This window comes from Coregonus clupeaformis, chromosome 1 (assembly GCF_020615455.1).
Source record: "Coregonus clupeaformis isolate EN_2021a chromosome 1, ASM2061545v1, whole genome shotgun sequence".
NCBI lineage: Eukaryota > Metazoa > Chordata > Actinopteri > Salmoniformes > Salmonidae > Coregonus > Coregonus clupeaformis.
The window spans coordinates 17,048,403-17,069,845 of record NC_059192.1 but is presented as its reverse complement, the minus strand read 5'-3'; the positions used below and the strand labels follow the sequence as shown (position 1 = coordinate 17,069,845).

Sequence of the window (21,443 nt, the reverse complement as noted above, 5' to 3'; positions counted from 1 at the left end):
TGGATTTTTCAAACAAAACTACACTACATTTTATCTCTGGGACCCTCAGGATGACAAATCAGAGCAAGATTACTGAATGTAAGGACATTATTTACCTTCAGAGGTGAATTTATCAAACCAGTTGCCATGATAATTGTTTTGTTGTTGTGCACTATCCTCAAATAATAGCATAGTATTTATTTTGCTGTAATACCTACTGTAAATTGGACACTGCAGTTAGATTAACAAGAATATAAGCTTTCTGTCCATATAAGACATGTCTATGTCCCGGAAAGTTGGCTGTTGTTTACAATGCCATTTTTGTCACATAATGAGTAGCAACTGTCCCGGTATAGGGACACCAATCCCGTAGAGGTTAACCTGTCTCCTACCCTTCATCTACACTGATTTGAAGTGGATTTAACAAGTGACGTCAATAAGGGATCATAGCTTTCACCTGGTTAGACTGTCATGGAAAGACCAGGTGTTCTTAATGTGTTGTCTACTCAGTGTATATATATCTCTATATTGTCCTGTCTCCTCAGGTCTCCTCCTCGGCCCAGCCCAGGCAGTCTCAACTACTCTGACGAGGATTTGAGCACCACCAAGTACAACGATCTGATCCCAGCTGAGAGCAGCAGCCCAACAGAGAAACCATCTGAGATATCAGACTCTAAGGTACCGACAGTATGTACTCCCCTTAACGTCTCCCATCTCACTGTCTGTCACACTGTCTATCTGTCTATCAACATATTGGATCCCTCACCTTTACATTGATAATATGCCCATAGATGCTGATCTGGGGTCAGTTTTGTAACCCCTAATGGTTAAGGTTAGGATTGGGGGATGGACAGCTGAAACTTAAACCCGGAGTGTTTGGCTCAGTGCATCGTCCAGTGTACTGGTAGTGGTCTGTAAGCAAACACTCAGGGCATTGACAGAGTAGGGTTTGGATGTGAAACGTGTTCCATGTCTCTCCTGGTCTCTATGGGGCAGTCAGGCTGAGCTGGAGGCAGGCTCTGGGAGTAGGGCCAGTAGGCCAGTCTGCTGTGTTGGCATCTGCTGAATCAGAGGGACAGACAGACACACAGGGGGGCTGGGGCCCAATGAACAGCTCTCATCAATGAACTGGATCTCTCTCTCTCTCTCTCTCTCTCTCTCTCTCTCTCTCTCTCTCTCTCTCTCTCTCTCTCTCTCTCTCTCTCTCTCTCTCTCTCTCTCTCTCTCTCTCTCTCTCTCTCTCTCTCTCTCTCTCTCTCTCTCTCTCTCTCTCTCTCTCTCTCTCTCTCTCTCTCTCTCTCTCTCTCTCTCTCTCTCTCATATTCTCTCTCTCTCTCTCTCTCTCTCTCTCATATTCTCTCTCTCTCACCTCTCTCTCTCTCGCTTTCTCTCTATCTCTCCAGCTCCCTCAATCTTTATCTCACTCTCTCTCTCATCTGCAATAATATTTTTCTCTCTTTTAATTTGTCTATTTTTATTTACTAGCTCCTTTCCCCCTGTGTCTATACTGATCATCTTGTTGCTGTTTTTGTTTCCCTCCTCTGTTCTGTTCTTGTGGTTTGTGTGAAAACCTGAAAAGGAGGGAGGAAGCAGTCCTGAATTCCCTTGGTTTCAGCCTTCTAAGTTTTCTTTCATCTTGGAATTTTCGACTCTAGCTTTCCCAAATTATCTGTGCCCCAGATGGCACTCTATTCCTTATATAGTACATTACTTTTGACCAGAGCCCTATGGTGCTGTAGTAGTGCACTATACAGGGAATAGGGTGCCATTTGGGACTCATCATCAGTTTCTACTAAATACATCCCAGTACGAATTCCTCAGAAGCCAGACGTCTCTCTCCAGCTGCTCCCTTATCAAGAGCTTAGCTCCTTTAACATCAATGGAGAAATCTCTCACCCAATGAACTGCTACAGACAGGATCTTTCCTTACAACCAAAACATCCTCCAATATAAGCCATTTTTAAATGTCATCACTGGGCTGGCATATCTACCATTCCATACTTCCTTATTGTCAAACAAGCTCAACAACACTAGCCTATCTGGCCTTCCAGCCCACCAACCTCCACTGCCACCACCCCAGACGTAAGGGTATCTGGAGTACACAGGCCCAGGCCTCCTCCCCATAGCCCTGCGGATACCCTGCCATCCCCTCTGACAGCACAGCCATGTCATCACCAGTGGATATTCTACAGATGACCAGGAATGTGATGTCCCTTTTTGAAGTTTTATTGAGCGGATAACTCCATGCTATCAGCTTAGCTCTCACACACATGCACACACACACACACACTAACACACACACACGCACACACGCACACATACACACACACACACATACAGTCTTGCGCAGCTGACCTTGTGGGGACATACAATTCAGTCCCATTCAAAATCCTATTTTCCCTAACCCCTAACCCCAAACCTAATCCTAACCCGTACCCTAACCCTAACCGTAACCCAAAAACCTAACCCTAACCCTAAAACTAACCCTATCTCCTAACCCTAACTCTAAACCTAAAACTAATTCTAACCCTAACACTAATTCTAACCTTAACCCTAAACCCCCTAGAATTAGCATTTGACCTTGTGGGGACCAACAAAATGTCCCCAGTTGGTCAAAATTGTCTTGGTTTACTATTCTTGTGGGGACTTCTGGTCCCCACAAGTATAGTTAAACATGTCCACACACACATACACACACACACACACACACACACACACACACACACACAACACCAGGCTATCAGCTCTGCTCAGCGTTGTGTTGTGGCTGGGACTGTCTCCATTAAGACCTATGTCAGTCCTCCACTGGCAGGTATAAGTTGATGCGGGGTTGTCGAGGCAACCGGTCCACCACCACAACTGTGCCTCGGCAGGTGGACAAGACACACTCTCTAGAAGCCAGGAGACAGTGTGTCCTTAGGCGGTTTGTTTTGTCAGTGTCACTGTGTGTGTGTGTGTGTGTGTGTGTGTGTGTGTGTGTGTGTGTGTGTGTGTGTGACACTCAGGATAGAAACCAGCAGTAGAGAATGGAGTGAGCTCATCTCTGAGTCGAGGAGGTTGAAGATAGGTGTGCGTCCCTTTATAGTGCCCTATGGGCCCTGGTCAAAAGTAGTGCACTAAAGAATAAATAGGGTGGCATTTGGGGCTCAGTCAGTGTGCTGCTTCATCATGGGAGAGGAAATAACATATAGTATCTGGACGTTGTGTCAGGCTGCTGGAGTGCAGACCTTGACACCACAAAGGGAAACATGTCTGCTGTGTTATGATTGTCTCCCATGACAACGCAGAGGATTGTTTTGACTGGAACTGCTTCGAGGGTTCATCTGTAGCATTTTTGGAAACACCAATAAGTCATATGATGTCACTTCCTGGAACCAAGCAAAAATAGAACAGGCTTTGAGTAATGGTAGTCTTAATGAAATATAGAAAAAAGGAACTATATATATTTTTTTTAACAAAGAGGAAATACCTGATAATGATTGACTATAATTCATGACATAATATTCACGAATGCATGTCATTTAGGACATGATAAATAGCCCAGAGCAAAATCTGTCACATCTGTCTGATTAGTTCATCCTAAACAACAACAGTGGCTGCGTGTGCAGAGGGGGATTAGAACTGCCTAGTCACACTAAATCCCTGTCTCAAATGATGTACGGCTGGATTTTAGGGGATTGCGCAAGGGACTTTACACACACGCATGCACACACTCACCAGACACACACACACTCTCAAACACACACACTCTCAAACACACACACACTCAAACAAACACACACTCAAACAAACACACACTCAAACATACACACACACTCCCTCTGTACTGCCCTAGTGTTTGCCTGCTGCCTGGGGTTCCTGCTGTGTTCACTGTAACAATGATGTGAGTGAAATTGTTTACATTGCCAAAGGAAGTGAAATATATCAACAAAAGTGATAGAAAAAATCACAAATAAACAGTAAACATTACACTCAGGAATAGAGACATTTCAAATGTCATATTATGGCTACATACAGTGTTGTAACGATGTAAAGTGTTATCTCTCTCTCTCTTCCTCTCTCCCTCCTTCTCTCTCTCTCTGTATCTCTCTGTATCTCTCTCTCTGTATGTCTCTTTCTCCCTCTCTCTCGCTCTCTCGCTCTCTCTCTGTCTCTCTCTCTCTCTGTTTATATTTCTCTCACTCCTTCTCTCCCCATCTCACTCTCTGGGTTATAGGGTGTAGTGGAGGGGTTATGGGAGGTTCTTACCACCTCAATCCCCAAGATAAAGTTCACAGGGTTTGACGGATAGAACAGCCCTAAATACTCCACAATGCATTCCACTCTGGCCCCAACAGACCATCTATACCAGGGCAAGGAGTTTCCTGAGAAGTCTAGTAGTCTCCTGAGAAGTCTAGTATTCTCCTAATAAGTCTAGGAGTCTCCTGAGAAGTCTAGGAGTCTACTGAGAAGTCTAGTATTCTCCTAATAGGTCTAGGAGTCTCCTGAGAGGTCTATGAGTCTCCTGAGAAGTCTAGGAGTCTACTGATAAGTCTAGGAGTCTACTGAGAAGTATAGTATTCTCCTGATAAGTCTAGTATTCTCCTGATAAGTCTAGTAGTCTCCTGAGAAGTCTAGTATTCTCCTAATAAGTCTAGGAGTCTCCTGAGAAGTCTAGGAGTCTACTGAGAAGTCTAGTATTCTCCTAATAAGTCTAGTATTCTCCTGAGGGGTCTAGGAGTCTCCTGAGAAGTTTAGGAGTCTACTGATAAGTATAGGAGTCTACTGAGAAGTATAGTATTCTCCTGATAAGTCTAGTAGTCTCCTGAGAAGTCTAGTATTCTCCTGATAAGTCTAGTAGTCTCCTGAGAAGTCTAGTAGTCTCCTGATAAGTCTACTAGTCTCCTGAGAAGTCTAGTATTCTCCTGATAAGTCTAGTAGTCTCCTGATAAGTCTAGGAGTCTACTGAGAAGTCTAGGAGTCTACTGAGAAGTCTATTATTCTCCTGAGAAGTCTAGTAGTCTCCTGAGAGGTCTATGAGTCTCCTGAGAAGTCTAGGAGTCTACTGATAAGTCTAGGAGTCTACTGAGAAGTATAGTATTCTCCTGATAAGTCTAGTAGTCTCCTGAGAAGTCTAGTATTCTCCTAATAAGTCTAGGAGTCTCCTGAGAAGTCTAGGAGTCTGCTGAGAAGTCTAGTATTCTCCTAATAAGTCTAGGAGTCTCCTGAGGGGTCTAGGAGTCTCCTGAGAAGTCTAGGAGTCTACTGATAAGTATAGGAGTCTACTGAGAAGTATAGTATTCTCCTGATAAGTCTAGTAGTCTCCTGAGAAGTCTAGTATTCTCCTGATAAGTCTAGTAGTCTCCTGAGAAGTCTAGTAGTCTCCTGATAAGTCTACTAGTCTCCTGAGAAGTCTAGTATTCTCCTGATAAGTCTAGTAGTCTCCTGATAAGTCTAGGAGTCTACTGAGAAGTCTAGGAGTCTACTGAGAAGTCTATTATTCTCCTGAGAAGTCTAGTAGTCTCCTGAGAAGTCTAGGAGTCTACTGATAAGTCTAGGTGTCTACTGAGAAGTCTAGGAGTCTCCTGAGATGATAGTGTGTCACTTTGACTCAACACCTACTGTATATCTCGCTGTTTACATAAACAAGCTGATCTTGATCTCTGGGTGTTGAGAGTTGTGTCTATCTCTGGGTGTTGAGAGTTGTGTCTATCTCTGGGTGTTGAGAGTTGTGTCTATCTGTGGGTGTTGAGAGTTGTGTCTATCTCTGGGTGTTGAGAGTTGTGTCTATCTGTGGGTGTTGAGAGTTGTGTCTATCTCTGGGTGTTGAGAGTTGTGTCTATCTGTGGGTGTTGAGAGTTGTGTCTATCTGTGGGTGTTGAGAGTTGTGTCTATCTGTGGGTGTTGAGAGTTGTGTCTATCTGTGGGTGTTGAGAGTTGTGTCTATCTGTGGGTGTTGAGAGTTGTGTCTATCTGTGGGTGTTGAGAGTTGTGTCTATCTCTGGGTATTGAGAGTTGTGTCTATCTCTGGGTATTGAGAGTTGTCTATCTCTGGGTATTGAGAGTTTAGTCTCTAGGACAACTAGGTCTATTTTCATTTGAAGACATATTTTTCTGACCAGTTTCCCTCAGTTTATTAGCAGTGTTGTCGACAACAGCCGATTTGAGAAGTCAATCACCATAAAACATCAACCTTATGTTTCTGTTAACGTTGGAAATGAAACCACTCTCCGCTGCGAAAAACGGCTGTCTGAAATATTATACCCATTAATGAGATGAAATCTTAATCTGTCTAGATAGTTAGTTAACATCCTAATTATGAAAAGAGCTGTTTGGGATCTGCCACTGGCTGGTGTCTGTCTCTCTGTTATCCTCAGATAGAAGGGTAACTCCCCTGGGGACTGTATAGTTTCATGCCTAAAGCCTTGGCCCATTCACAGAAGTCATCTCCCCTAATTAGCCTTTAATGTATTCAAATGAATCACTGTTTCACAGACTAAGGCCCCTCAAGGCATATTTTAACTCATCTTATTTTAGTGTAGATTCCACAATAGGACCTTTGAGTTTATTTTGGACAAGGATGTGGAATGGAAGGAGAGAGGGAGGCAGGGAGGGGTGGATGTTAACATTGTAGGAGAACGAAGCATCTGTTACCACCCCCCCCACACACACACACACACACACACACACAACACAATACAAACCTGCACCTGTTGGGACGGTGCAGGAGAGGATGGAATATGAGCTGAGAATGCTGTCTGCCTTGTCCGTGGAACATCAGGGGCCAGTGCCCTGGGGTTGTTTTCATATCAGCATATCTCATTTGCATACATTTCAACTGTATTAAGTTATTATTACTTTTTTAAATTCCACAAAAAATGAACACCCATCAAAATAAAGTTATCTTTCTTCTCTTTCTTGTGATGAGTCAAGACGGTTAAATTAAATCTCTGACAAAGCTTTAGCGTTGTTATACAGTAGATTCAACGGAAAGACAATGTATCCCATTGAGCCCATTTCAGCTGTTACCGGAGTGAATTTTTAATTCACAATCTGTAGAAGCAATGAGAATAGAAAGGTTCAGAACTTTTGTAAAACATCACAGTACAGTTGAAATATATATGGCAAATAGAAATCCTATATGGATGGTGTTGGGAGATAGATGGGAGGTGTTGAATGGAGTTGAAGGATGGGACTAATAACAAATAACAACAAATAATAACCAGATAACTAATAATGTAAGCATACTGTGTCCATAATAAGTATATAGGTTGTATGTTGGGAGCTTTTGGGAAAGAGCACAGTTAGAAAGAAATGGCATATAGAAGCAAACCGGATGGACATCATGAAAATGATCGGAGAGGTTGAGAGTGGAAGAAGTTCAAGAGCAAAAACAAATAAAATAGAATTATTGTCAAATTGACTGAGTCCATAAAATGTAGATAGTAAGTATAAGCTGGAAGTAGAGGCCTAAGCATTGTTGTTTACTAATTTACCCCAAGTAGGGAAAGGATGGCGGGGTTGAAAAGTAATAAAGGGGAGTATATATATAAAAAACATGGGGGATTGGATGTGATGCAGACAATTACATTGATGGAAGTTACAATCTATCTGCAATATTAAGCTGATCTACCCCCATAAAAATAAAGAAAAATAAAAAATATTATTATTTTTTAAAATCTCTGACAATGTATCCCATTGAGCCCATTTCAGCTGTTACCGGAGTGTGTTTGGCAGGTGATTACAAACATTTCCACGGTCGTAACGTTAACAGGGTATAATGACAGGCACAAGCAAGAGTATGAAAGAGTCGCAGGAGTACAATGAAAGCAATCAATCCAGCAAGATTTAAGTGACAAGTGGATTTTGCACCCCTCAAACACAGGAAATAGATGGCTGAAAAAGATCCTCAGGTGGGCGGGGCATGCGCGTTGCTAGTTACACTATCTTTTGTTATGCCTTAACATTTTAGCTGAACATGATGAAATCTAGTGCACCTGGTATGAGATGGCATTTTTGTGAACCAGCTCATCAATCATTGGCTGTGATCGGTCGATTGGCAGCTTTCTTTCGTGACGATTGGGTGACCATGAATAGACCCCACAGAGTGACCATTGAGAGAGCTGTTTCTTGTTTGACATCTAGCAAAGACACAAATAAAGAGTTCAGCAACTAGAATGTGCTTATTGGAAGTATACTCAAATTCCTGTTGTGATTGTTTGAATGAAATAGGTAGAAGCGTTGGGTGGTAGCCTGCATCCTAAGGTTGGGCACAAAGTTCATAGAATCCATGTTTCGGCCTTGTGTGTCAGATCAGTTTCATGGTGTGTTTGTCAGATCAGTTTCATGGTGTGTTTGTCAGATCAGTTTCATGGTGTTTTTGTCAGATCAGTTTCAGGGTTTGTTTGTCAGATCAGTTTCATGATGTGTGTCAGGTTTGACTGGTAGGATAAGGCTCCAGTGTTCCTGTGTGGCTCAGTTGTTAGAACTTGACAGTCAGGGTTGTGGGTTCGGTTCCCGCTGGGGTCACCAATACGAAAATTGTATGCACACACTACTGTAAGTTGCTTTGGATAAAAGCTAAATGGCATATTTTATTATGATGTTATTAAGGCAGGTGAGTTGTACCCTTGAAGTGCCTCCTTAAGAGCTGATGATGGTCCCAAGGAGGGATCTGAACCACAGAGGGATCATGGTGGCTGTCATACTGTACTGTGGTGTTTTAAACCATGCATGTCTTTGTCCATGTCACCCATAGGAGGCCCTCGTGTTCTCATATGGAACGGGTGGTCTGCATGTGCTTCCACTGAATTGGGTGAGGTTCTGTGTCATTCTGCATGCTTGTGTGTCTGTAGACTGGTAGTAGTAGACTGACTTGCCCCCATCCCCCATCCTCCATCCTCCTTGCTCCTCTCCTCTCTCCTCCTCTCTTCTCCTCTCTCCTCCTGACTCCTCCTCTCTTCTCCTCTCTCCTCCTCTCTCCTCCTCTCTCCTCCTCTCTTCTCCTCTCTCCTCCTCTCTTCTCTCCTCCTTTCTCCTCTCTTGTCCTCCTCTCTCCTCCTCTATTCTCCTCCTCTCTTCTCCTCTCTTCTCCTCCTCTCTTCTCCTCTCTTCTCCTCTCTCCTCCTCTCTCCTCCTCTCTTCTCCTCTCTTCTCCTCTCTCCTCCTCTCTCCTCCTCTCTCCTCCTCTCTTCTCCTCTCTCCTCCTCTCTTCTCTCCTCCTTTCTCCTCTCTTGTCCTCCTCTCTCCTCCTCTATTCTCCTCCTCTCTTCTCCTCTCTTCTCCTCCTCTCTTCTCCACTGTCCTCTCTCCTCCTCTCTCCTCCTCTCTTCTCCTCCTCTCTTCTCCTCTTCTCCTCCTCTTCTCATCCTCTCTTCTCCTCTCTTCTCCTCTCTCCTCCTCTCTTCTCCTCTCCTCTCCTCTGCTCTCCTCTCTTAAACTTCTCTAGGATCCTGTGGTATCTCTCCTGTCTTCCTAGTGTTATAGTGTATGTGATGAATATCCATAGTAGATGTTAGCTCAACATGTGGCTGTTGTAGTAATGATGATTAATTTAATGTTAAACCCAACCAACCAACCATTGACCCCGGTTGATCTGATTACTCTGCACGTCCAGTGATGATTAATCCTCCTCTCCAGTCATGATCATGTGTTGACAGCCTCTTTGTGGGTGATAAACAGATAAAACAGTACATCATATAACATTATTACACCACTACATATCTACAATACTAAATGTATAATACCACCATACAACAATATTACAATGTACGTGTGTGTAGAGTGCGTGTGCGTATGCGTGTGTCTGTACCTGTGTGTGTGTGTGTGTGTCTCTTCACAGTACCCGCTGTTCCATAAGGTGTATTTTTACCTGTTTTTTAAATCTGATTCTGCTGCTTGCATCAGTTACCTGATGTGGAATAGAGTTACATGCAGTCATGGCTCTATGTAGTACTGTGCGCCTCCCATAGTCTGTTCAGGACTTGGGGACTGTGAAGAGACCTCTGCTGGCATGTCTTGTGGGGTATGCATGGGTGTCCGAGCTGTGTGCTAGTAGTTTAAACAGATACCTCGGTACATTCAGCTTGTCAACACTTCTTACAAAAACAACTAGTATTGAAGTCAATCTCTCTTCCACTTTGAGCCATGAGAGATTGACAAACATATTATTAATGTTAGCTCTCCGTGTACATTTAAGGGCCAGCCGTGCTGCCCTGTTCTGAGCCAATTGTAATTTTCTGAGGTGTGTGTGTTTGGTGGTGTGTGTGTTTGGTGGTAGGTGTGTGTGTGTGTGTGTTTGGTGTGTGTTTGGTGGTTGGTGTGTGTGTGTTTGGTGGTATGTTTGTGTGTGTGTGTGTGTTTGGTGGTAGGTGTGTGTGTATGGTGGTAGGTGTGTGTATGGTGATAGGTGTGTGTATGGTGGTAGGTGTGTGTGTATGGTGGTAGGTGTGTGTGTATGGTGGTAGGTGTGTGTATGGTGGTAGGTGTGTGTATGGTGGTAGGTGTGTGTGTATGGTGGTAGGTGTGTGGATGGTGGTAGGTGTGTGTATGGTGGTAGGTGTGTGTATGGTGGTAGGTGTGTGGATGGTGGTAGGTGTGTGTGTGTTGTGGTAGGTATGTGTGTGTTGTGGTAGGTATGTGTGTGTTGTGGTAGGTATGTGTGTGTTGTGGTAGGTGTGTGTGTATGTTGGTAGGTGTGTGTGTATGTTGGTAGGTGTGTGTGTGGTGGTAGGTTGTGTATGGTGGTAGGTTTTTGTGTGGTGGTAGGTTGTGTATGGTGGTAGGTGTGTGTATGCTGGTAGATGTTTGTATGGTGGTAGGTGTGTGTGTATGGTGGTATGTGTGTATGGTGGTAGTTGTGTGTGTGGTGCTAGGTTGTGTATGGTGGAAGGTGTGTGTGTATGATGGTAGGTGTGTGTGTATAGTGGTATTTGTGTATGGTGGTAGGTGTGTGTGTATAGTGGTATGTGTGTATGGTGGTAGGTTTGTGTGTAGTGGTATGTGTGTATGGTGGTAGGTGTGTGTGTGTGTATAGTGGTATGTGTGTACGGTGGTAGGTGTGTGTGTGTGTGGTGATAGGTATGTGTGGTGGTAGTTGTGTGTATGGTGGTGGTTGTGTGTGTGGTAAGTGTGTGTTATTGAAAGACACTGTGTTCTGAACCTCCCAATAACACACCGTTATCGCATCTCTAACTTCTCAGAGAAATATGTGGTAGTAAGCTGATAATAACTCCTCTCTCTGTCCCTCCCTCCCTTTCGCCTCTCCCTCCCCTATCCCATCTCTCCTTCTCCTCCCCTGTCCTCTCCTCTCCTCCTCCCCTCCTGTCCTCTCCCCTCCTCCTCCCCTCCTGTCCTCTCCCCTCTCCTCCCCTCCTGTCCTCTCCCCTCTCCTCCCCTCCTGTCCTCTCCCCTCTCCTCCCCTCCTGTCCTCTCCCTCTCCTCCCCTCCTGTCCTCTCTCCCTCTCCTCCTCCCCTCCTGTCCTCTCCTCTCCTCCTCTCCCCCTCCCCTCCTCTCCTGTCCTCTCCTGTCCTCTCCCCCTCCTCTCCTGTCCTCTCCCCCTCCCCTCCTCTCCTCTCTCCCTCCTCCTCTCCTCTCCTCTCCTCTCCTCTCCTCTCCTCTCCTCTCCTCTCCCTCTCCTCTCCTCTCCTCTCCTCTCCTCTCCTCTCCTCTCCTCTCCTCTCCTCTCCTCTCCTCTCCTCTCCTCTCCTCTCCTCTCCTCTCCTCTCCTCTCCTCTCCTCTCCTCTCCTCTCCTCTCTTCCTCCCCTCCTCTCCTCATTCCCTCCTCTCCTCCTCTCCTCGTCCCCTCCCCTCCCCTGTCTTCTCCCCCTCCCCTCCCCTCCTCTCCTCCTCCCCTCCTGCCCTCTCCTCCTGTCCTCTCCCCCATCCTCGTCTCCTCTCCTCCTGTCCTCCTGTCCTCTTCCCCTCTCCTCCCCTGTCCTCTCCCATCTACTCCCCTGTCCTCTCCCCTCTACTCCCCTTCTCCCCTCTCAGGGCAGTGACAGTGAGTTTGAGGTGGACCAGAACAGACAGAAGACCCACTCCTTTGTGAGCCACTACATCAGTGACCCCACCTACTACAACTCCTGGCGCCGCCAGCAGAAGGGCATCTCCCGGGCACAGGCCTACAGCTACACCGAGTCAGAGTCGGGCGACCCGGAGCCCTGCGCCCCATCACCACCCCTGCCCCCGTTGCCACCCCAGCTCACCTCCACCACCCCTCCACCCCAGCTCCAGCCCCAGCCCCATGGTCAACCCCAGGGCCTGACACCCCAGGGCCAGGGTAGTCTGTTCAGGCCTAAAGGCAGCCAGACTCCCACCCCCTCTCAGCAGCTCTCCAACTCCACCCCCTCCAGCCACTCCAACACCCTGTCCTACTGGCCCCCCAGCAGCCCCAGCCCCAGCCCAGCCCCTGGATCTCGGGCCCCCATAGCCGGGTTCTCCTCCTTCGTTTGATTCTGAGAAGGATCTGTGTTCCCTTCTGAAAACAAAACCCACCCTGCTGCCCTACGTGTCCAGAGAGTAAATACCCAACACACAACTCCCACAACAAAGCAACCCTCGGAGTCCACCATTTTGATAGTTTCTGTCATGGCTGGTGTTATTCTCAGTTTGTTTTGCTTCTTTTTCTTTTTTTTTTTTTTTTCTTACTGAGTTATGTTTTAAGGATCATACTGTACACAGACAGGACAGAAGTTACATATTTTATTCCAGTACGTCTTTCCTCTTGTGTGCGTGTGCTGGTATAGTTTTATTTTCATTCTTTAACCGAGAGACAGCTACTGAGAACAAGACAGTACCTATTCATGTTTGCTGTTTGACTGATTTGACTTTCTTTGTATTATTTATTTTCTCTTTTTCATTGTTACACTTCTACACAACAAGATAATAATTTAGTTAGATACTGTAAAAAGTAAAGAGATTCTTGGACAAAAATATCTACAAGACGATAAAAGTGTCATGGCGTCGATCCACACTCGGATAACAAGCACCAATGGAACTGGGATCACAAAATGGAGCCATACAAGCGAGTGAAATGACTAGAGTTTGAAGGATGGAGAGAGGAACAGGGTATAGAAAGGACAAAGTGATGAAAGTGAGGAGGAGGGGGGAGATGGAGGCTGGAATGAGACCCCTGGCAGCCTTTAAATGCCCAGGCTGTCCAATTTGGTCAAAGGAAGTTTCTGGGTGTTAATGTGAGACATGTTAGTGACCTCCCCCTATTTAACCTATGGACCATGATCTTCAGCAGTTATCTGGCCTGGCCTATAGCACACTATTGAGTCTGACAGGCAGGTCACATCTCTGTGCTGTACACCACAGGCAGGTCACATCTCTGTGCTGTACACCACAGGCAGGTCACATCTCTGTGCTGTACACCACAGGCAGGTCACATCTCTGTGCTGTACACCACAGGCAGGTCACATCTCTGTGCTGTACACCAAGGGCCTGGTTGCCCGCCCACCGGGGCAGAGATGGAAAATGTACTGTATGTCTGAAGTAAAAATGTTGAGGTTGGTCTGCAAGTTGTTTGATTGTCCTTTAGTGGATCAGACATGCCATGGTTGATTATAACTAGGGATTCAAATTTTCCTGAAAATGTTCCTTCCTGAAAAAAAAGCCCTTCTCAGGCATCCCAGTATTCCTGTTGAAACCGTAAACCATTTTAATCAACTAAAAGTTATCTGAAAGTCACCACACTATTTAGTTGATGTAATCTAGTTTTAAGATAAGCGTATGAAGCACTGTTGGCCGACTTGTAAAATATTCTGAGGTTATTACAGCCTAGTGAAAATGTCATTCGTTTTAACCTACCATTGACGGAAAGCTTGTTGTTCCTTTCCTCTGGTGCACCTGGCTATCAGGGGAATGAGGCCAAGTAGTGGTTGTTTTGACTTTATATTTAAGTCATTTAGCAGATGCTCTTATCCAGAGCAATTAGGGTTAGGTGCCTTGCTCAAGGGCACATCGACAGATTTTTCACCTCGTCGGCTCGGGATTCAAACCAGCAATCTTTCGGTTACTGGCCCAATGCTCTTAACCGCTAGGCTACCTGCCACTTACTGTGTTGGCTTAGTTTTAGGGAATGTAGTCTCTGATGCTGCGCTAAACAAACAGATAAGCAAATTGATGCAGCAGTGGAGAGACAGCACCACGGAGGGCATCATGGTTGATCAATTCCCTGCGGATCTTTAAAATCATGCTCTCGCTTTTGTTAGTTTAACATTATGGAACAACGTTGCAAATGTCTATTGCCTTGAGTGCTTTTGCGGACACAATGTATCAGCCGTTTTGTTAACAGTGAGTAGCAGTTTGTATTTTGGAGCCTCTGCCAGTGCCACAAAGCTAGTTTGGAGATTTGTGAATGTGAGATGGAGATTGCTTACCATAACTGCGTCGAAATGTCGCATGCAGCCTGCTACAGTTTTTTGATAGTCAACGATGCCAGTTAAAAGGCATCTATTGGGGACTTGTGTTGAGTAGTCTAAATTGGTAGGCTGCTAGCGTTGTGATCAGTGGTCTAATGTGTGAATGAAGTCGGATAGTTAAAATCAGTTTCGTATTTTGTATTTTTCCATAGAAATTATATATTATTGTTCCCGAGATCCCGTCATTTTTTTCCTATCCTGATGATCTAACTTAACCTGTGGAGTCACGACTCACTCACAACCCTCATCAACACATTGCTACCACACATGCCCAGTGGCCCACAACAACATCACACAGTGACATCATCACGCTTCCACATCAAACTATAAAGACTGGAAATGATAACACAGACAGCATCTAAAGTGTTCTTTGAGTTAATTGGTTCTCACATGTGGGCACACAGAGAGGAGCAGGCTCAGACACGCATTTCTGCTGGTCTCCACAGAGTTTTCAAACCCAGATTAGATTTGAGCATGTCATTACTTCGACCTTGTGAAAGTGACAAACTGACACTTTTTCATTCTGTAAAAAATTACTTTATATCGAAGGAGTGCCTTTGATTTGGTGGCCTGCACAAGAGCTTAGCTAGCTAACGTCGCCTACAAGCGTGATTGGGGATTTCTATTGGAGAAGCAGTTTCTGAAGCTCTTCATCTATAGGCTCTTTGGGGTCTCTCTCATCTAGCTCAGGTGCTGCTCTCTGTCAGTGACATCATCATGGGAAGTCTTTGAGCTTGTACAAAGAGATGTCATGGAATGGATTGACCTCTCTCTCACGTTGTGGAACAATGATGGTGGTGATGATGATGAGCGCACAATGCAGGTGTGACTAACTGTGAGTCCTATCTGAATTAGACTATTGTCTGTGCTAACGTGTGATGATAACACTGCTTTAACATAAGCTTTATACAGAGCATCCACTGTGTGTACAGGATGCCCAGGAGAAGGCATTGCCCGCCTGGCGTCTGCCCTCCATGGCCAGCTGAAAGTGCACATACATTTAATTCCAGACTTAGTGGTGGTTAGTCACAGTTTTATCATCTGTTTTTTTCTCTGTGGGGTGATTTCACTGTATGCAAATAATGCCTATCATTATACTGAATCTGAATGGATATATGATCACGGTACATTTCCCAAATAAAATATTTTTCAATGGGAGTCCTGGTACTGCATACTATAAAGGTTATGGACGGGATGGAAGGAGTGTGTGTGTTGGAGGGGGGGCTTGAAATTGTATGACTGTAACCATGCCATACACTGAGATGGTGTTGACAGTAGACAGTGAATGTGTAATGATGTATATAATACAATGTGTCATGATAAAAACAGAGCCAGCATCTTAAAACAGATGGCAAATAGGTGCCTCTGCAGGTCTCTCATCTGGCTCAGGTGCTGCTCTCTGTCAGTGACATCATCATTGTGGGCAGGAAGCCTTTGAGCCGGAGCAAAGAGATGTCATGGAATGCATTCACAAATGCACAATGCAGGTGTGATTGACTTTGAGTCCTATCTGAATATGAGACTGTTGTCTGTGCTGACGTGTGATGATTGATGATAACACTTCTTTGACATAAGCTTCAGAGCGTCCACTGTGTGTCTGGATACAAGAGACTGTACAGGACACAGCAGCCACATGCAGGACACAGCAGCCACAGGGAGGACACAGACACAGGCAGGACACAGCCACAGGCTGGACACAGCAGCCACAGGCAGGACACAGCAGCCACAGGCAGGACACATCAGGCAGGACACAGACACATTTAATTACAGACTCAGTGGTGGTTAGTCACAGTTTTATCATGTGCTTTTTTCTCTGTGGGGTGATTTCACTGTATGCAAAAAATAAATAACTATCATTATACTGAATCTGAATGGATGTATGATCACGGTACATTTCCAAAATAAATTATTTTTCAATGGGAGTCCTGTCCTGGCACTGTATCGATACTGTAAAGGGAATGGAAGGAGAGCGGTGGGGAGGGGGATAAAGGATTTGGAGAATGGGGTTGATGGAGAGTGGCATTGAAATGAAATTGTATGACTATAACCGTGGTAACACACGCTGAGACGGTGTTGACAGTAAACAGTGAATGTGTCATGTACACAGGGAGTGAATGTCATATAGAAGTGTTTAGTAGTAACATCACATTCAATTATAACTTAATAATAGTTCAATGATAATCTACCATGATTTCCCTATGAAGGCCAATGACCCTTCATGTGGATATCCCATACTTCAGAGGAACTCTGAGGAGGAGGAAAGCAGGGTTTTTGTGTCCTGTGTGTTATCTTGTGTGTGTCAAGGATCCCTGACCCAGTAGGCTAGGCGCTGAAAGCTGAAATCCCACCTGGCTTCCATCACTTTGTAGGTGTGTGTCTGTGTGTAGGGTTAACGGGTAGTGATAAATCGGATCAGTAGACCTGTGAAATTCTGTTACGTGGCTACAGCTGTCTCCTCCTGACCTTTCCCAGTCCAGTCCAGTCCACTCGGACCACAATTACAAAACTCAATGATTACATAACTCAATGATCTTCTCAATGAGAGGAGGGAGTTTAACAACATACTGTAAATGACAGTAACTCATTCATCAGCTCATCACTTAGTCTCTCCCATCACTGTTCTGATATGACAATAAACTGGACTCTTTTTGCCTTTTTGTATTTTTTCTTGGAGACAAGAATAATATGGTCTGCTCCTTTTTTAGACTGTCCAAACCGCATCCCTGGTCCTATTCGTAGACACACACATACTCCGACTGTGCCATAATGTTATTTGTAGAGTATATATGTCAGATGCTGTTGAAGCTAATGGGATCCAGTGCTAACCTACTAACGTGTCCGAGCCAGGGACAGAAGGGATATGATTGGTTAGGATAGAGAATATAAAGGATGGAGGACAGGGATTGGAATGGACTGGCCTACACCCTTCGTTAATCCTTTTGTTGAAAACATCTCGGGGACGGGGGGATAGAGGCAGGAGGCTATACCCATTAAATGGGGATAGTGGCCTCTCAGAGCCCTAAGACAGATGTACAGCCTGGAAAGGACATTAAAAGATACTGACAAAGATCAAAGGCCTTTCAAAGCTGAAAAGCTATTGTTTAATTGGTTTGTTTTGCTGCTGATGGTGGTGGGGCTCAGGGAGAGGGCTGTGGGGATTGGGTGAGATACAGGGTTGCAAAATTCCAGAAACTTTCCCAAGATTCCATGGTTTTCCCGGTTGGAGAATTACCTCGCAGCTTATTGCAAGCTGATTCCAGAAATCTTTCTGGAAAAACCACAGGATTTTGGGAACCCTAAGTGGGACACAGGGCCTTTGGTGGTGGAGGCAATCTCTGGAATATTAATGATTCCAGAATACATGTTATACTCTGTATAGACAGTCAGTAAAGCTGCTTATATTATTGGGATACTGGGATATTTGGGAGGGAGCTAAACTTGGAGTTGTGATTTATATGTTGTGGAAAAATCCATTACACTGGATTGGCTTGGCGTTGTACAGTATGTTTGTGCCTGTCTAGTCATGGGTAACCAGTTTGGAACTGCTCCACTATTTTCCATCCGTGGCTTGGTGCCTTTTCAAAAAGTGATCCTCCATGATGGAATAGGCCCTCTCCCCTTCTCCTGATGCCTGGCTGGGGGAGTTGGGACACAGGGACTAAGGTGTAGGTGGGCTGTGGCTCCTGACAGAACTACTGTGGGAACCAAGAGACTCTACACAAAAAGGGAAAAGTTGCTTTACAATATTTACAATTATTCCTCCTTTTCTCTCAATTGTATATATTTGTATACAGTGAGGGAAAAAAGTATTTGATCCCCTGCTGATTTTGCACGTTTGCCCACTGACAAAGAAATTATCAGGCTATAATTTTAATGGTAGGTTTATTTGAACAGTGAGAGACAGAATAACAACAACAAAAATCCAGAAAAACGCATGTCAAAAATTTTATAAATTTAAGTATAAAAATAAGTATTTGACCCCCTCTCAATCAGAAAGATTTCTGGCTCCCAGGTGTCTTTTATACAGGTAACGAGCTGAGATTAGGAGCACACTCTTAAAGGGAGTGCTCCTAATCTCAGTTTGTTACCTGTATAAAATACACCTGTCCACAGAAGCAATCAATCAATCAGATTCCAAAATCTCCACCATGGCCAAGAGCTCTCCAAGGATGTCAGGAGCACACTCTTAAAGGGAGTGCTCCTAATCTCAGTTTGTTACCTGTATAAAATACACCTGTCCACAGAAGCAATCAATCAATCAGATTCCAAAATCTCCACCATGGCCAAGAGCTCTCCAAGGATGTCAGGGACAAGATTGTAGACCTACACAAGGCTGGAATGGGCTACAAGACCAACGCCAAGCAGCTTGGTGAGAAGGTGACAACAGAAGAAACACAAAAGAACTGTCAATCTCCCTCGGCCTGGGGCTCCATGAAAGATCTCACCTCGTGGAGTTGCAATGATCATGAGAACGGTGAAGAATCAGCCCAGAACTACACGGGAGGATCTTGTCAATGATCTCAAGGCAGCTGGGACCATAGTCACCAAGAAAACAATTGGTAACACACTACGCCATGAAGGACTGAAATCTTGCAGCGCCCACAAGGTCCCCCTGCTCAAGAAAGCACATATACAGGCCCGTCTGAAGATTGCCAATGAACATCTGAATGATTCAGAGGAGAACTGGGTGAAAGTGTTGTGGTCAGATGAGACCAAAATCAAGCTCTTTGATATCAACTCAACTCGCCGTGTTTGGAGGAGGAGGACTGCTGCCTATGACCCCAAGAACACCATCCCCACCGTCAAACATGGAGGTGGAAACATTATGCTTTGTGGGTGTTTTTCTGCTAAAGGGACAGGACAACTTCACCGCATCAAAGGGACGATGGACGGGGCCATGTACCGTCAAATCTTGGGTGAGAACCTCCTTCCCTCAGCCAGGGCATTGAAAATGGGTCGTGGATGGGTATTCCAGCATGACAATGACCCAAAACACACGGCCAAGTCAACAAAGGAGTGGCTCAAGAAGAAGCACATTAAAGTCCTGAAGTGGCCTAGCCAGTCTCTAGACCTTAATCCCATAGAAAATCTGTGGAGGGAGCTGAAGGTTCGAGTTGCCAAACGTCAGCCTCGAAACCTTAATGACTTGGAGAAGATCTGCAAAGAGGAGTGGGACAAAATCCCTCTTGAGATGTGTGCAAACCTGGTGGCCAACTACAGGAAACATCTGACCTCTGTGATTGCCAACAAGGGTTTTGCCACCAAGTACTAAGTCATGTTTTGCAGAGGGGTCAAATACTTATTTCCCTCATTAAAATGCAAATCAATTTATAACATTTTTGACATGCGTTTTTCTGGATTTTTTGTTGTTGTTGTTATTCTGTCTCTCACTGTTCAAATAAACCCACCATTAAAATTATAGACTGATCGTGTCTTTGTCAGTGGGCAAACATACAAAATCAGCAGGGGATCAAATACTTTTTTCCCTCACTGTATATATTGTATATACCACATGCTGCAGGTGAAACAGCTCTTATCGCTCAATCTGCCCATTATAAATTCATTAGCCAGGTTATTGCTTTGCCATACCCTTTTGGAGTAACTTAGCACATACAGTAGGTGGATAATTCTGGGTGATATGTGTTCTCCTTAAGAAATTAGAGGTCCCCTCCCTCTGGATCAAAGTCCCTGTACCCCTACACACACACACACACACAAAAAGGCGCCGGAGGGGATGGCTGCCATTGTATGGGCTCCTAACCAATTGTGCTATTCTGTGTGTTTGTTTTGCGTTGGTTGTAACTTTTTCTGTACATAATGTTTCTGCCACCGTCTCTCGTCGGCGAGTGGATAATCCGCCTTTACCCTCCGTCCTAATGGCAAACGTGCAATCACTGGAGGATACACTCGATGAGCTCCATTCCAGACTATCCTACCAATCACTGGAGAATAAACTGGATGAGCTCCATTCCAGACTATCCTACCAATCACTGGAGAATAAACTGGATGAGCTCCGTTCCGGACTAACCTATCAACAGGACATTAAAAACTGTAATATCTTATGTTTCACCAAGTCGTGGCTGAACGACGACATGGATAATATACAGATGGCTGGGTTTCCGTGCATCGGCAAGACAGAACAGCAACCTCCGGTAAGACAAGGGGTGGTGGTCTGTGTCTATTTGTCAATAATAGCTGGTGCACAAAATCTAATATTAAGGAAGCCTCAAGGTTTTGCATGCCAAAAGTAGAGTACCTCATGATAAGCTGTAGACCACACTATTTACCAAGAGAGTGATCATCTATATTTTTCATAGCTGTCTATTTACTACCACAAACCGATGCAGGCACTACGACCGCACTCAACGAGCTGTATAAGGCCATAAACAAACAAGAGAATGCTCACCCAGAAGCGGCGCTCCTAGTGGCCAGGGCCTTTAATGCAGGAAAACTTAAATCTATTTTACCTCATTTCTACCAGCATGTCACATGTGCAACCAGAGAAGAAACTCTAGACCACCTTTACTCCACACACAGAGACCCCTCGCCCTCGATTAGGCAAATCTGACCATAATTATATCCTCTTGATTCCTGCTTACAAGCAAAAACTCAAGCAGGAAGAACCAGTGACTTGCTCAATACAGAAGTGGTCTGATGACGCGGATGCTAAGCTACAGGACTGTTTTGCTAGTGCAGACTGGAATATGTTCCGGGATTCATCCGATGGCATTGAGGAGTTTAACATATCAGTCACTGGCTTCATCAATAAGTGCATCAATGATGTCATCCCCACAGTGACCGTTCGTACATATCCCAACCAGAAGCTATGGATTAAATGCAACATCTGCACTGAGCTAAAGGCTAGAGCTGCCACTTTCAAGGAGCAGGAGACTAATCCGGATGCTTATAAGAAATCCTGCTATGCCTTCCGATGAACCATCAAACAGGCATAGCTTCAATACCGGACTAAGATTGAATCCTACTACACCAGCTCTGACGTTCGTTGGATGTGGCAGGGCTTGCAAACTATTATGGATTACAAAGGGAAACCCAGTCG

At 44.9% G+C, this 21,443-nt stretch overlaps 1 protein-coding gene across 1 annotated transcript in view; it reads left to right on the top strand.

Moving 5' to 3' along the window:
• LOC121577743 (protein sidekick-2-like) overlaps positions 1-13,926 on the top strand; it is a 242,162-nt gene extending 228,236 nt beyond the window's left edge. The window contains exons 43-45 of the mRNA XM_045207986.1: positions 525-657; positions 8,717-8,773; positions 11,952-13,926. Coding sequence (XP_045063921.1) covers positions 525-657; positions 8,717-8,773; positions 11,952-12,413 — 652 coding nt within the window. The 3' untranslated portion in view covers positions 12,414-13,926. The remainder of the gene's footprint in view (positions 1-524; positions 658-8,716; positions 8,774-11,951) is intronic.
• Positions 13,927-21,443: the final 7,517 nt, after the last annotated feature.